General features: G+C 46.3%; 1 protein-coding gene across 2 annotated transcripts in view; it reads left to right on the top strand.

Moving 5' to 3' along the window:
- Positions 1 to 14,728, top strand: part of CALM2 (calmodulin 2) — a 531,034-nt gene that overhangs the window by 397,641 nt on the left and 118,665 nt on the right. For both annotated transcript variants that reach the window (XM_044060244.1, XM_044060247.1), the window contains exon 5: positions 14,287 to 14,422. In XM_044060244.1, coding sequence (XP_043916179.1) covers positions 14,287 to 14,422 — 136 coding nt within the window. The remainder of the gene's footprint in view (positions 1 to 14,286; positions 14,423 to 14,728) is intronic.

The following is a 14,728-nucleotide window of genomic DNA, read 5'->3' as shown; positions in this document are numbered from 1 at the left end:
GGATTCTGATGCAGAAGATTCCATTCCTTCTGCTTCACCTCCAGAAGAATTTTCATTTGGGGAAACCCTACACTCAATGAGGGAACACTTCCAATGGCAGGGTCAGGATTTTTCTGATTCTAGAAAAAGGCTAAGGACTTTACACTTACCACAGCATAGGCCTTTAGCCATACCACCTGTACCATCAATTGTTGATGCATACAATGATGCCAGTACTGCCCCTGATTCTCTTCCTCTGGCCCCTGCCAAACCTGACGGATACTACAGGGTCCCGGATTCTCACTTCCACTTGTATAAGGCTCATGCCGCTGACCCAGAAACTATTTCTCAGGGCCCTAAAGGTGTTGCAGCTGCCTCTGCCAAAAACCCACTACCCTCTGAACGAGAATCTAGAGCATTAGAGAGATGGGGTAAAAAGGTTTATACATCTGCTACTCTTTCTGCCAGGGCTTTAAACTGTCAATTTCACATGATACAGTACCAGGAATTTTTGTTAGATCAGCTAAATAAAAAGCTGGCCTCTCCTGAACCTTTAGACCGTAAGTCCCTTCAGGATTTGGTACACAACTCTCAGCAGGTCAGTAATCATTTCTTAAAATGTGGCTATGATGCACTGGAGGCTTCATTTAGATCAGCTATGACTGGAGCAGTGATTCGAAGGCATGCCTGGTTAAAAGAACAATCCTTACCAGACCATGTTAAGTCTAAACTCCTAGATGCCCCTGTGGAGAAACAAAGTTTATTTGGCTCCCCTGCACAGGAGGTTCTAAAGAAAGTGGAAGAAAAAAATCTGTCCAAACAGTCAAGGATTTTTTGCAGGTCCAACCTCCGAGGTTTAGCAGAAATTGGCCCTCAAAGAATTGGTCCTTTCCAGACACCTCCAGAGCACAGAGGTGCAGAAATACTCCCAAGAGGCAGAGGTCAATCTAGGGGTGCCTACAGGGGTAGTCAGTGGCAACCTGCCAACCAGAGTAGTGCCACCACAACTGCGACTACAACCACTTCCACAGGACAGACGCAATGACTTGGCTCTGATTCCGCCTACCAGGGAGCAACTGGAAGCACCCTTGGGCGGAAAGCTAGCTTTATTTTCAAAAAATTGGCATTGCATTACAGGAGACAAATGGACTTTACAAACAATAGACAAGGGCTACAGGTTTCACTTCCATATTCTACCAAAAAAGAGAGGAATGCCAAACCTTCCACCAAGCCAGAAATCAGAGGCTATAAAACAAATCATCAGCTTACTAAGGATGAGAGCAATAGAAAAGGTACCATCTATGGAACAAGGCCAAGGATTTTACTCCAGACTATTCCTTGTACCAAGAAAAGAAAATCAATGGAGGCCTATTCTCTACTTGTCCGCACTGAACACATCTCATTGTTCCAAAATTCAAAATGCTGACCCTACAGCAACTTCTTCCCATGTTGGGCAAGGAGTCTTGGCTGGTGACTCTAGATCTCAAGGAGGCATACCTGCACGTCCCTATACGACCAGATTGCAGAAGACACCTCAGATTTCTTGCAGGATCAGAGCATTATCAATTCTCAGCATTGCCCTTTGGCTTACCTACTGCGCCCAGAGTATTCACGAAATGCCTGGCATCAGTAATTGCTCATTGCAGGCTTCAGGGAATTCAAATTTACCCATACCTGGACGACTGCCTAATACAAGCGGACAACAAGACAAAATTAATAAAGGATTTGGCCAGTGTCATACAACTGCTGCAAGCCATGGGATACACAGTCAACATACAAAAGTCAAGACTAGTGCCATCCCAAAGGATAACATTTTTGGGTGCAGAACTGGACTCAGATGTTTTTTCTCAGAGGAAAAACAAAAGCAACTACCAGTCTACTTCATGGCATTAACACACAGCTTACTGCAAGGAAAGTCCTGCAGACCCTGGGTTACATGGCATCCTGCATAATATTGATCCCACATGCCAGGCTGTATATGAGAAAGTTACAATGGTACCTAAGGAATGTATGGTCTCGGCACAAACACAGTCCAGAAGCCCAGATACCAATCATTCCATGTCTGAAAAAAGAATTCCTGTGGTGGGCTCAGGCATGTCAGATAAACAGAGGATTGCCTTTCCACAAACCACATCCAAGGCAGACCATCACCACGGACGCCTCAGACCTAGGCTGGGGGGCACACATGGAAGACAAGTGTATCCAAGGCCTATGGTCCCAAGACCAGCTGAATCTACACAAATCTAAAGGAGATGCTGGCAGTGAAGCATGCAATAGAGGCATTCAGACCATTCCTCCAGCAAGGACACCTGCTGATAAGGACGGACAATACCACAGTCATGTGGTACATCAACAAACAGGGAGGCACACATTCATACCCTCTATGCCGGATGGCAGTGGACCTGTGGAACTTGGGCCTGAATCTCAACATCCAACTTGCAGGCCAGATTTGTACCAGGCAAAGAAAATTCACTAGCAGACAGCTTAAGCAGAACTACCACGGATGCTCACGAATGGATGCTGCACTCACGGATGGATGCTGCACCCAGATATCTTCAAAACCATAACAAAGAAATGGGGAATGCCAGAGATGGACCTGTTCGCCTCCTCACACAACCACCAACTGAAGAAATTCTGCTAGAGAGTATACCACCCACTTGCCTGGAGGGTGGACTCCCTTTTTCAGCTGGAAGGCCCTGACAGTATATGCCTTTCCACCTCTTCCTTTGATGTACAAAGTTCTACTGAAGATCAGAGAGGAACAGCCAAAGGTAATTCTGATGGCTCCAGACTGGCCAAGGCAACACTGGTACCTGCTACTGAGAAGCACGTCTCGGACGCACTCATGGCCTCTACCTCTGTCCCTTACTTCTAACGCAGAACAACTACAAGACCCTGCATCCAAACTTAAAAATGCTGCAGCTAACTGCTTGGAAAATTGCATAACACAAAACCAACCTGATTTATCTCAGAGGGTTAAGGACATTATCCTGGAGGCTCGCAGACCCTCCAAGGAAAACATATTCAGCCAAATGGAAAAGATTCCTCATTTGGAGTGCAGAAAAGGGAGAAAATGTCACACTGGCAAACCTAGCACACATCCTGGAATACTTAGCAGAACTGTTCCACAATGGCCTGTCCTATTCCTCCATTAAGATTCATGCATCAGCAATTTCAGCAGAGTACAACATGGATCAGTCTGTCTTCTCTCATCCTCTCCTCAGGCAATTCTTGAGAGGGATCAAAAATGTAAAGCCTCCAAGGAAACCACCTCTGCCTGCATGGGATCTCAATTTTGTGCTAGAAAAATTAACACTCCCCCCTTTTGAACCAGCAGCAACAGCAGACTTACAGTTCTTATCTTGGAAAACTGCCTTCCTGCTAGCAATCACTTCAGCAAGAAGGATATCTGAGTTACAGGCATTAATGGCAGTGCAGCCTTTCCTTATCTTCCATCAGGATAGAGTGTCTCTGAGAACCAATCCTACTTTTATGCCAAAGGTGGTCTCCAGGGTATCCTTGAACCAAGCTATACATTTACCTACATTCTTCCCCAACCCACAGAACAGGGGGGAAAAACTACTACACGCCTTGGATGTACACAGACAACTGCGCTACTATCTGGACAGAACTAAGAACAGCAGAAAAACTGACCAGCTTCTGGTAGCATATGCAACAGGAGTGCAAGGAAAAGCACTTTCAAAACAGACCATCTCAAAATGGATAGGAAATTGCATTCGATTCTGCTACTCATTTCATGGAAAGACAACTCCTGAAAATATCAGGCCTCACTCCACAAGAGCTACAGCCACCACTACAGCTTTCCTACGAGGGGTGGCTACCAAAGACATTTTAGAAGCTGCTACTTGGAGCTCCATGCATACATTTGCCAAGCATTATAATCTTCCTTTATACTCCAGATCCCGAGCAGGTTTTGCAACTGCTGTTTTACAAGGGATCTTAACTACACCATCGTTATCTTAGTGCCTCCTCCCCCAGTTTGGCTATGGTATTCTACCCATATGTTATGACTGCAGATGCATTCTTGAAGGACATAGTACAGTTTTGTACCTACCATAAATGTAGATGTCCGATAGGTATGCATCTGCAGTCTGGATTACCCACCCTCCTTCCCCTCTGTGGTATTCCTAGGGTACTTACCCCTCTTTTAGCTAGCTGGGGGAATCTATTATGGTGTATTTGTTTGTATGTATATATGTATATATATTTTGCTTTCTACTGTTTGGAATTTGCTGCATTTATCCAAATTTAGCCTTCCTAGAGGGCACCTGGCATCTGGGGCAAGAAACACTGAGGAAATGGCGTCGGCTGATGCCTTTATATCCCAGGAGCTATGACGTCGGGTGAAGTGCGACATCAGCAGAGGCCAGACCCAGACTTTGGAATCCGGCCGACCGAAGGGCTGCCTGAGGCAGGACAACCCATATGTTATGACTGCAGATGCATACCTATCGGACATCTACATTTATGGTGGGTACAAAACTGTACTTTTTCCCTGCTGTGGTAGCCCTCTTGTTGGCCCTAATACCAGTGTCGATGTTTTTGTGCACCGGCTGCTGTTGCCTGTAGTCTGACGTCCAGTAGTCAGTGCTATGAAGCAAGGCAGCCGACGTCATTACATCAGTTTTTCTTGCTGTGGAGCCTGTAGCAGAAGCAGTTCGCATGAGTGCCGGTCGGTCACTACTAGAAGTTAAATTTCAGGTGAAAACGTGTAAAGTACCCTGTTGGGGACCCTTTTTTCTTGCTCCTAACCGATGTCTGAAAGATAACTACCATCTCCTGTGCAAGTCAGATCTCTCTCAGACTTTCATTCTTACTCAACTTGTTTAGGCCCAAACCACGATGTCCCTCATTGCCAGTTCTGTGCCCTCTTTAATGTGAGAACCATTTGCCACAGCTCTTTTTGTAGACTATTTTAGTCTTCAGTCTTCAAATTCCAATATGGTGTCAGTCAGCCAACAGTGTCGACCATTCTGAAAAAAGATAAAGATGGACAGGCCACAAGGCTAAGCCTTCAGACGACACTTCTGCTAAGCAAGTAGTCCTCTGGAATTCAGTGAGGCACTTTCACAGCCCCTGATGCCAGACTTTCTACACATGCCTCTGCAGAGACCCTTTTGGAGTCTGGTATGCCACAGAAATCCTTAGTCTTCCAAGCCTTTGGCTGTCTCTGCCTCTGGGTCCAGAGCTGCAACACAGGCACCGTTTGAGGCCTTTCGCTCTACTGATTCCAGACAACTACGTCTTTGTATCAGACTACCACTTAATGAGACTGATTCTCCCAGCTAGAAGCCAGGCAACTCCTAGGAAATCTGCTTCTAGCCAGTATCTTGTTACTGCTCCCCCACCCCAAGCTCAAATGATTATGGTGGAGGATCGCATCTCCCTTATCTGAGGTTCTCAGGCCCCCACTCCTAAAAGGAAAAGTCATACTTCTCCAGAAACTGACAGTCTGAGGAATCTGATTATTCTGCTTTTGAAGAGGAACAACGTCCCTCAACTGAGGATTCAAATGCAAAGGAATCCATCCCTTCGGCTTCCCCTCCAGAGGATCTCTCCTTTGGGAAACCCTTCACTCTCTCAGGGAACATTTCCAATAGGAATCTCGAGACTTCCCACAGTCAAACGACTTGTAGAATTTCTGGACCTGCCCCAGCACAGATCCCTGGCCATCCCACCTACTTTGGAAGTGGTGGATGTTTACCATGAATCCAGCTTAGCCCCTGATACCCTGCCCCAACTAAAACAGACGGGTACTTGCATATCTGTACAGGAATCCTGCTGCATACCCTCTGGTAGAGGGACCCGAAGGAGCCCAAGACTAGTTCTGCCAGGAATCCTCTTCCTTCCAACAAAGACTCCAGAGTTCTGGACAGATGGGGTAAAAAAAAGTATACACCTGCAACCTTGGCTATCTGAGCACGGTCAGTTCCATATTTTAAAATATCGACAAAACACTTTGGAACAATTAAAACAAATTGCTACCTCTGACAGTACCAACTCAAAAGAACTGGCAGAATTTCCACTCTGCTGGTCAAGTGGGCAAGCAGTCATTACAATGTGGCTGACTCCCTAGAAGCTTCTAGCAGGGGGCAGCAGTGACAGGTTATTAGAAGACATGCATGGCTGAAGGAACCTTTCCCTGTTCATGTCAAGTCTAAACTTTTTGATGCACCCCCTAGATAAAGAATGCCTGAGGAAAAAGCAGAAGAGGTGCTTAAAGACTGAAGACATTGCATAATCTATGCAAACACTTAAATATTTCAAGTTCAACCTCCCAGATTCAGCAGGAACTTTCCCTCTAAGCACTGGGCCTCCCCTGCACCTAGCAGACTGAGCCAAGGTAAGCCCTGCAGGGACAGGCCATCCAGGCCCCTAGCCAAGGGTCAGCAAAGAAGCAAATAGTGGATAACTTCAGTCTCTAAGGCAGGGAGTTTTAAGCCAAGCTTTTATGGCAAGCACTTGCAATGACACTCCCTCCCCCTTCTGCCCTCCTTGCACTCCAACACTAGGATGAAGGCTCACCCTCTTCAAGGACAATTGTGTATCTCTAACAAAGGACCAGTGGGTCTTAAAAATCATTTCTCAGGGATACAGATTCTCCATCGAACTCCCTATTCCAAGAGGGTACCAAGATCTTCCCCCAAACCAATGGGCAGAGGCATTCAGTCAGGTCCAAACTCTGAATATCCCAGATGGCAGTAGAACCTGTCCCTCCAGATCAAACAAGTTTTTGCTCTACTATTCCTTGTTCCAAGAAAAGAGGGTACTTGGTGCCCCATCCTGGATCTGTCTGAACTGGCCACCTTGCTGGTCCCCAGATTCATAATGCTAACCTTGCAGCACCTCCTGCCTGTGCTCACACAAAATGCATGGCTTGTGACCGGATTGCCTACCTTCACATCCCAATCAGGGAATGTGCAGAAAATTCCTGTGCTTCAGAGCAGGCTGTCAGCACTTTCAGTTCTCTGCACTGCCCTTTGGCTTTTCTACTGCTGCTTGAGTATTCACCAAATGCTTGACCCTGGCTATAGGATTTGGCAGAATGAGAAATGTGCAGATTTACCCTTACCTGGACGACTGTCATTCAGGCAGAGAGCAAAGGAAAGCTGCTCCAGGACCTTTTGTCAAATCACTCCCTAACTTCCCTAAGGTTAACAATCGAGAAAAATTCAAAGCTAAACCCACCAGAAAAATGGTTTTCCTGGGAGCTGTGCTCAGAGCTTCCTGCCTCTACTTCACCCAGCTGGCTTCCAGAAGCCACCTCCCCACAAAGTTCTGCAAGCCCTGGGGTGCCTAGCATCTTGCATCCTTTTCTCTAGCCAGGCTTCACATGAGAATTTCAGTGGTACTTAAAGAACCTTTGGTGTCAGCACTCAGTCCCTAGAGACCACTCTCCCTCTCCCTTGTATAAGGGCTAAATTTCTCTTTTGGGCAGAGGCCTGTGCCATGAACAAGGGTCTTTTGCTTCATTGTCCGCCCCTCCGGCAAGGCCACCACTGGCGCCACAGACATTGCTTGGGTGTCTCACGTAGCAGGCAGGTGTACCAAAGACCTTTGGAATGCCCAGCAACTTCACTTGCACATCAACCAGAAAGAAATTATGGCGGTGCAAAAGGCTCTGACCTTCATCCAACCCAATCTCAGGCCAGGGGTCCTTGTAAAAAGACACCACAGTTGTGCATCAACAAGCAGAGGGCACCCATTCTTACCCCCTGTGCAGGTTAGCCATGAGTCTGGCTTACAGCCACCTCCATGGGGCTGCACCCAATTGCCCAATACTTACCAGGGATCAACACACTGGTGGGCCACCTAAGCAGGAACTTAGTGGACCCCCATGAATTGCTTCTCCACAGAGAAGTCTTTCTGCAAATCACATAGGAGTGGGGGGCCCCAGAAGTGGACCTCTCACCAACCACCAGCTGCCCAAGTTCTGTACCAGGGAGTATCACCACCTAGCATGGAAGCTGGATGCCTTGACCTTCATTCCCATGGAGCTCCCTCTTCATGTAAGCATTACCTCTTCTGCCCCTTATCCCCAATGTTCTGATCAAAATTGGAGGGGAGAGACCAAAAACAATCCTCATTGTTCCACATTGGCCCAAACATCATTGGTACCCCTTGTTACGCAGTCTGACTTAGCCCCCCAAAGCTACTTCCACTGTCAGACCTCTTGACCCAGGAGAGGAGGAAGGTACTGCACCCAACCTACAGACTCTACACTAAAAAAAGTTAATGTTAAACAGGTCCTGGACATAAACACAGACTACCAAGACAATCCTATGCAGGAAAATGGAAAATATTCTGCGCTTGGAAACAAGAGGCCAGTACTTCCAACCTTCCATCCCTTTCATCCTGGATTACCTTGCAGAGTTGCTCAATAGTGGCCTCTTTGTTAAAATCCATGCCTCTGCCATCTCTGCCCATTATGATTCAGACCTACCCCTCTTTTATCCTTTTAAGCAATTCCACAGAGGGGCTTCTAATATCTGGCTTCCCAGAAGGCTTAAAACGCCACCCTGGGACCTAAATTTAGTGTTGGAAAAACTAACCTTGCCTCCTTTTGAACCTGCTGGTTCAGCAAAATCTCCTGAAAGACTGCCTTCCTACTAGCTATCACTTCAGCTGGAAGCGTCTTGGGAGCTTCAAGCTCTCATGGCTGTCAAACCCTTTATAATTTTCCATGCAGACAGTCTCCCTGAGGACTAACCCCTCATTTAGGCCCAAAGTGGTATCTGATGTGACCCTTAACCAGGCCGTACATCTTCCCAACTCTCAAAACAAGGGGGGAAATTCTACACTCACTAGACGTGCACAGACAGCTCAGATACTATCTGGACCATACTAAGCCACTCAGAAAAACAGGCCAGCTTCTTGTAAGCTTTGCCTCAGGGGCAGAGGGGAAGCTCCTCTCCAAACAAACAATTTCCAAATGGGTTTCTCACTGTATCCATTTTTGCTACAGATTGCATGGGAAACCCATCCCCAAGTCTATCCGTACCCACTCCACTAAGGCAGCCTTTACTTCCACTGCCTTCCTCAGAGGAGTACCTACCAGGGACATCTTGGAAGCCGCCACCTGAACTTCTGTCCATACCTTTACAAAGCATTACCACCTACCTCTCTTCCAAGCCTAGGGCAGGGTTTGCCTCTGCATTTCTGCAGTTCTCCTGTCCCATACCTTGGACTCTCCCAAAGCTGAGGAAAAGGGAGGGATAAATAATCCTCCCACAAGTGATTAACAGTGTAACACTAAACATAGTACAGTTGTGTACACTTACTATAAATGTAGATGTTGGAGTGTATTCACTGTTGCAGTCTTGGTTTCCCTCCATCCCCCACTTGCATCTTTCCCCTAGGGGGACCAAAGCTTCTCCAGGTGGCCATTGGCCACCAGGGCCACTTCTCTTTTTTCCCTTGTGCTTCTGACTGGTTAGAGCAAGAAAAACTGATGTAATGACAGTCTGCTGCTTTGCTTTATAGCACTGACTATCTGACGTCAGAGTACAGGCAATGGCAGCCAGTGCACAAAAACATTGACTCTGGTATTCGGGCCAACCGAGGGCTTCCACAGCAGGGATAACCCACAGGTGATTGCAGCAGTGAATACACGAACATCTACATTTATGGTTAAGTGCACAACTGTACTTTGTAACCTGGAAAGCTGCTTTGCTGTTGGCTTTGAATTGTGCTAGATTGGTAACTTTACTACAGGCTTTTGAGTCTGTTCAGGCAATTTACACAAGTATAGGGTGAGTCTTGGAACCAGTCCTTTTTAAGACTAAAGCTGTTTTACTCCTAAGCTAACCCCCTTCCTGAAAATAAGGGAGTGTTCTCTGCTGTCTGTACATCCAGGCAATATCTTTGCCCTGGGACAGCATCTAAACGCCTAGTTTCTAGATTTCCCCACTCATTCAGTTTTGCTGTTCTAACCATGGTAAATATCAGAATGTAAAGGCTCATTTTACTAGAGCAGTTGGCATTCTGCTTTCTGGAAGGGTGTGGCTGTTGGATGCAACCACTAGATCATTTTACATTGTCTTTACAAGCTGAATTTTTCTAGAGCAGGTTTAGGTAGATCTGTTCTAGAAATTTTTGGACAGTTTCTCCACTTTTTAGCAGTCATCCCATATGTAATGAGGACTGCATCAGTGATCTGCTTAGTAAAATTGTGGTAGACTATGTAATAGAGGTTTAAATTTCAGTGATGCTGTCACTCCATCCCCTTAATATTCCCCTCCCTGGCATATGTCTTTAGTTACAAAACTTTCCACAGTAGACAAACCTACATGACCATATGTTTCTCTTATGCTAGTGTAGACAAACCTACATGACCATATGTTTCTCTTATGCTAGCATATTTTCTCTTAAGGCCAGATGAACTGTGCACAAGGAGTATGACTGAAGCTTTGCAGGCTGTGTAAGATGTCCAGATGTGGTCTATTTTGAACACCTGATCTGAAGCTTTCATTTGCTCTTCAACCTGTAGGATACTGATCTGGGACAGATCCCACTCTGCCCCATTTTCCAGCATCTGATCTGAGCAAGCTCGTCCCCTACCCATAATGCCCCCATCTCCCTCCTCCCTTCAGATCTCATTTGCTGTGTGTATTGCTAGCATTGTGTCTGTTGCTGCAGGCTTTTGGGGAGAGACATTTGTGCTTTAATTCTATCCTTTTGAATCATATTCTATCCTTTTGAATCCTTCCACTTTCCTCTACCCTTGCGCTCAGGTATTGGTCCTTGGTGGTTGGTTTGTTTAAAACCTATTCCAGTTTCTCTCTTCTCTTTTTGTGTGCTTGTGGGTCCTCTCAGTCTTTCATGGCTGAGACTCCAAAGCCAGGGTTCCAAAAGTGCAGTGTGGCCATAAGCCCCCCCCCCCTCTGACTGCACTGTGTGGTCTGTTTAGGGATCCTGCACCTGGATTCCTCTAGTTCAGTCTACGCAGGGTTCAACCTCCACTCGTTCCTCGACGAGAGTAAACTGATCTTAAAGGGCCACCTTCCTCCTCATACCACCAGCTGCAACCTCTGCTTCCTCTGCCCTGGCCTCTGGGATTCAACCTTCCGCCAACAGGACTGGGGACTGGGAGAAGTGTAAACTGGTATCTGCGTAGTAAGCAGTCCCCTGACTGCACTTCCGCTGCAGAGCCCTTGGTGAAATCTTGCCCGGCTGTGGCTCCCCTTGGTCCTCTTCCCCTTGCTTTTCCCTGGAGCCAGAGGTTTCTCGGGGCCCTTTCCCTGGTATTTGCCTTTTCCCACTGCCATTCTAGGCTGGTCTGTGGCATCCACTAGGTCCACCTGCAGCCTTTCAGAAGCAGAGGTGGATAGGATGATGTAGAGATTTATCTGCACTCTGATTGGGATTGGAGTCTTGCCTGCCCCCTTCCCCCTCTGGGGGCATGCAGTCAGTTTTTTGCCAATCACTCCTGATACCCAGCTTGAGTCCTTGGGTCTGAGGCCCCTCTGTGTCAGGGCCAATGCCGATGGTACCTTGATGCCTACAGTTGCCCTGCGCGTGTTGGCTCTGACCAGCTCAGAGCGGTCAGTCTCTGAGCTTTAGTCTCTGCACCACATCTGAAAGGGGTGGTGTTGGGTCAGTTTCACAGCTGGACCATCCACTTGGAGTCTCCAAACAGCAAGGTTTGGCTCAAGCTCCCCTGTTGACTGAGGATTGTGGACCCGGTCTTGGTCCCAGCCCAAGGGATTTGTTCTGCCCTCAACATGGTGGAGAGGGTCCTCTTGGTGTCATACAGACCCTTGACTCTGGCTCCCTTTGGTCTGGATTCTGCTATCCTGCCCCTTCTGACAGCTTGTGACCTCTCTGCCCTAGGGAGTTCCCCCATGGGAACAGCCTGAAGCTTGAGTCCTCCCCAAAGATCCCACAATAATGCTCCTTGGAAACGCGTGTAAAAGACCCTTAGACTCACTGCCAGAGTCTCTGAGGACAGAGTTGGAGGAAGAGGAGGGTTCCCCTTGGTCACCCCCAGATGTCTCTCTTGGCGACATTGAGATCATTTGCCAGTGTAGGGGGGTGGTCTGCCCAAAAGCCCAATCCTTGGGGGTCTGTTCCTGGAGGTGTTTGGCGCAGGACCCTGTACCTCTTTGGTTTCCCCTTCTGCGCATCCCCTGGTGGATCTCATTTCATCTTGGGTGTGGAAGGAGCCCAATACAGGGGAGCCCATCCCCAGATGCCCTGAAAGTCTTCACAGCCCCATCACGGACTTGCACTGGTCAAAGGGATCCCTAGTTGATGCTGTGGTTGCAGCCACCAAGGAGGAGCTTGCTCAGAAGGGCTCCATGATCCATCTGCTGGGACAGTCTAGGACCATTGACTGTTTTGGGAAGTGGGTTTATGCTTCAATTTTCTGTGTACATGAGCTGAACTACATGGCACCCGTGGTCTGGCTTCAGAGAGACTTGGTCAAGGAGGTTGTAGTCTGCAGTCTGCCACAGGGTACATGTCAGCAGAATGTTTTTCCTCCCGGGTGGCCTCCCCAATACCTTTGTCATAAACACCTCCTGTGCAGCTGCTATGCTACTGAAGGTGCCGCAAGAGAAGCTGGGGCAACTCTGTAGAGGTTTGAATTTCACTGATGCTCTCCCTCCGCCTCCCTGGCATGTCTGTTTACAGGCTATGTAAGATGCCCTTGTCAAAATATGCAAATGTGGTTTGAACACCAGTTGTATCTAGTTAACTGCTAGATTGCAATTTCCTAATCTTGGCATCTCAAGGACTACTTTCCCCAAGGACTCTGACTCTGTTTTGGGTCAGTTTCTACTCTGTTTATCAAGCTGCCATCAGATTACTTGGTTCCTACTCCACCCTCCCATAGGTTGCCTTCAAAATGAGCCATAAATGGAATTTGGCAAACTGGAGGGTAGTGGCCCCTGTTTAGTATACTAATGTAGCTGTTTTGTTCAAGAATTAGGTCAGTGCATTTCTATTTAGTTTCAGGTTGGTATATCAGTGTTGGCATAGTCTTTCAAATATTGTGTTCAGAGATGCACTATATGGTGGCAAAACCACTAACTTTGCTTAGTGCAGAGAATTTGGTTTTTCTAAGCTAGATCATGCACTTACTATTGCAGTTCCACTCAACACTTTGGTCATTGGTTTGTCCATTCCATTTGAGCACCACTGGCTTCCACTAAGGAAGTTTGACTGGCTTCCTTTACCAGTTAACAGCAGAATTACTTTTGATGTTCAGCAATGGTTAAAACGTTGTTGCTACACCTCCCAAGGTCCCAAGATAAGTGTTCCTGGAGTCAAAGTATTTGAGAAATTACTTTGGTTCCTTTGTTTCGTGATATGAAGACACATGGGTAAGCTGCATTGTCCATTATATCAGTGGTCTTAATCTGTGTTCACAAACATCTGTACTGCTTTTGTGCTAGTCTCACCATGGTTTTTGCTGGAGTCCTTGATGTAGTCTGTGCATATATTTGAGAAATCCAAATCCTTTTCATATCTGCAAGTTGTGCCGCCTGCTATCGGAATCACACTGCTACAGAAATTTACATTTAAAGGACTATACAACTTCCTGTTGTGTATCTGTGACCACCCAAATCCAGTATAGTTGATGGTTTTGTGGGAGAAGACTTAAGAGCATGAAGTTGGAATTGAATTGGGATATGCCATTGTCCATTCTGAAGCAGTGCTGGTGTACATCACACTGCCAGGTAATGTGCAAGGAATGTGGTGTGGGTGGTACAGTAAAACATGGTTACAGAATTGTGAATGTGTATGTTGATTACGTGGTTTCTTGGTATCTGAAAGCTTATGCAGTGTCAGAAAAGCAGGCTAACATTTGAGTGTCAAGTCTGATTTCTCCAGAAGGAAATACTTTAGACAGAACATCTGTATGAACTGATTTTTGTATGGGCCTGACCAGTACAGCATTAAGGCTTTAATATCACTAAATATTTTAGTATTTCTCAACATTAAGTCCAGGTTGTAGCTTACTAATCCTATTCAGTACATTTGTTTTCAGGGCAGGCCTAGTCACTGCATTTTTACAGAAAATAGCTTGTATGAAATCTTGATTGTATTGCCCCTAAATGGGGATGAATTGATGCTGACTGCTTCTAAACGTTTGTATTTCAACGTTTAGACTACATTGACTTGGATGTGGCATAGTCAGTTCAGCTGTGATCAGCAGCACTATGTAGGAAAGGAGTATGTTCAGAATAACTGAGCAAAGGTTATTAAAGGGCCTTTTACTGGTTTGTATTTTGAGTGCTTCACAACTGGTACATTAAGCATGCGTTTGCATTTTTTTTATAGGATGGTAATGGTTACATCAGTGCCGCAGAACTTCGTCATGTAATGACAAACCTTGGGGAGAAGTTAACAGATGAAGAAGTTGATGAAATGATCAGAGAAGCAGATATTGATGGTGATGGCCAAGTAAACTATGAAGGTAGGATATTTGTAACATTCCTGAATCTTTTAATCCTCTGATGCAGGTTTGTTTCAGTTGTGGAACGTGTGCCTTGTGCCCTGGATACCTTGTGGTTGCTACTTCAGCGTTTTGAGTACTTGTGCTTACACTTCTCTGGTGTTTAGATCAGTAGGTAGGCAAAAGCTTAAAGCAAGCCCAGAAACTAATTTGTACCTTTCTGGCACTTGAGCAGTTTTAATTATGCCACTTTTTAAAAGCAGTTCAAAACATCCCACTTGAGTAGTTTAAGTGATTGAAGCAGCAAAAACTTACTGATCTCTTACT

This window comes from Protopterus annectens, chromosome 1.part0 (genome assembly GCF_019279795.1).
Source record: "Protopterus annectens isolate FY-2018-M chromosome 1.part0, PAN1.0, whole genome shotgun sequence".
NCBI lineage: Eukaryota > Metazoa > Chordata > Ceratodontiformes > Protopteridae > Protopterus > Protopterus annectens.
The sequence above is the reverse complement of the archived record's forward strand: the minus strand, read 5'-3'. Positions and strand labels throughout refer to the sequence as shown.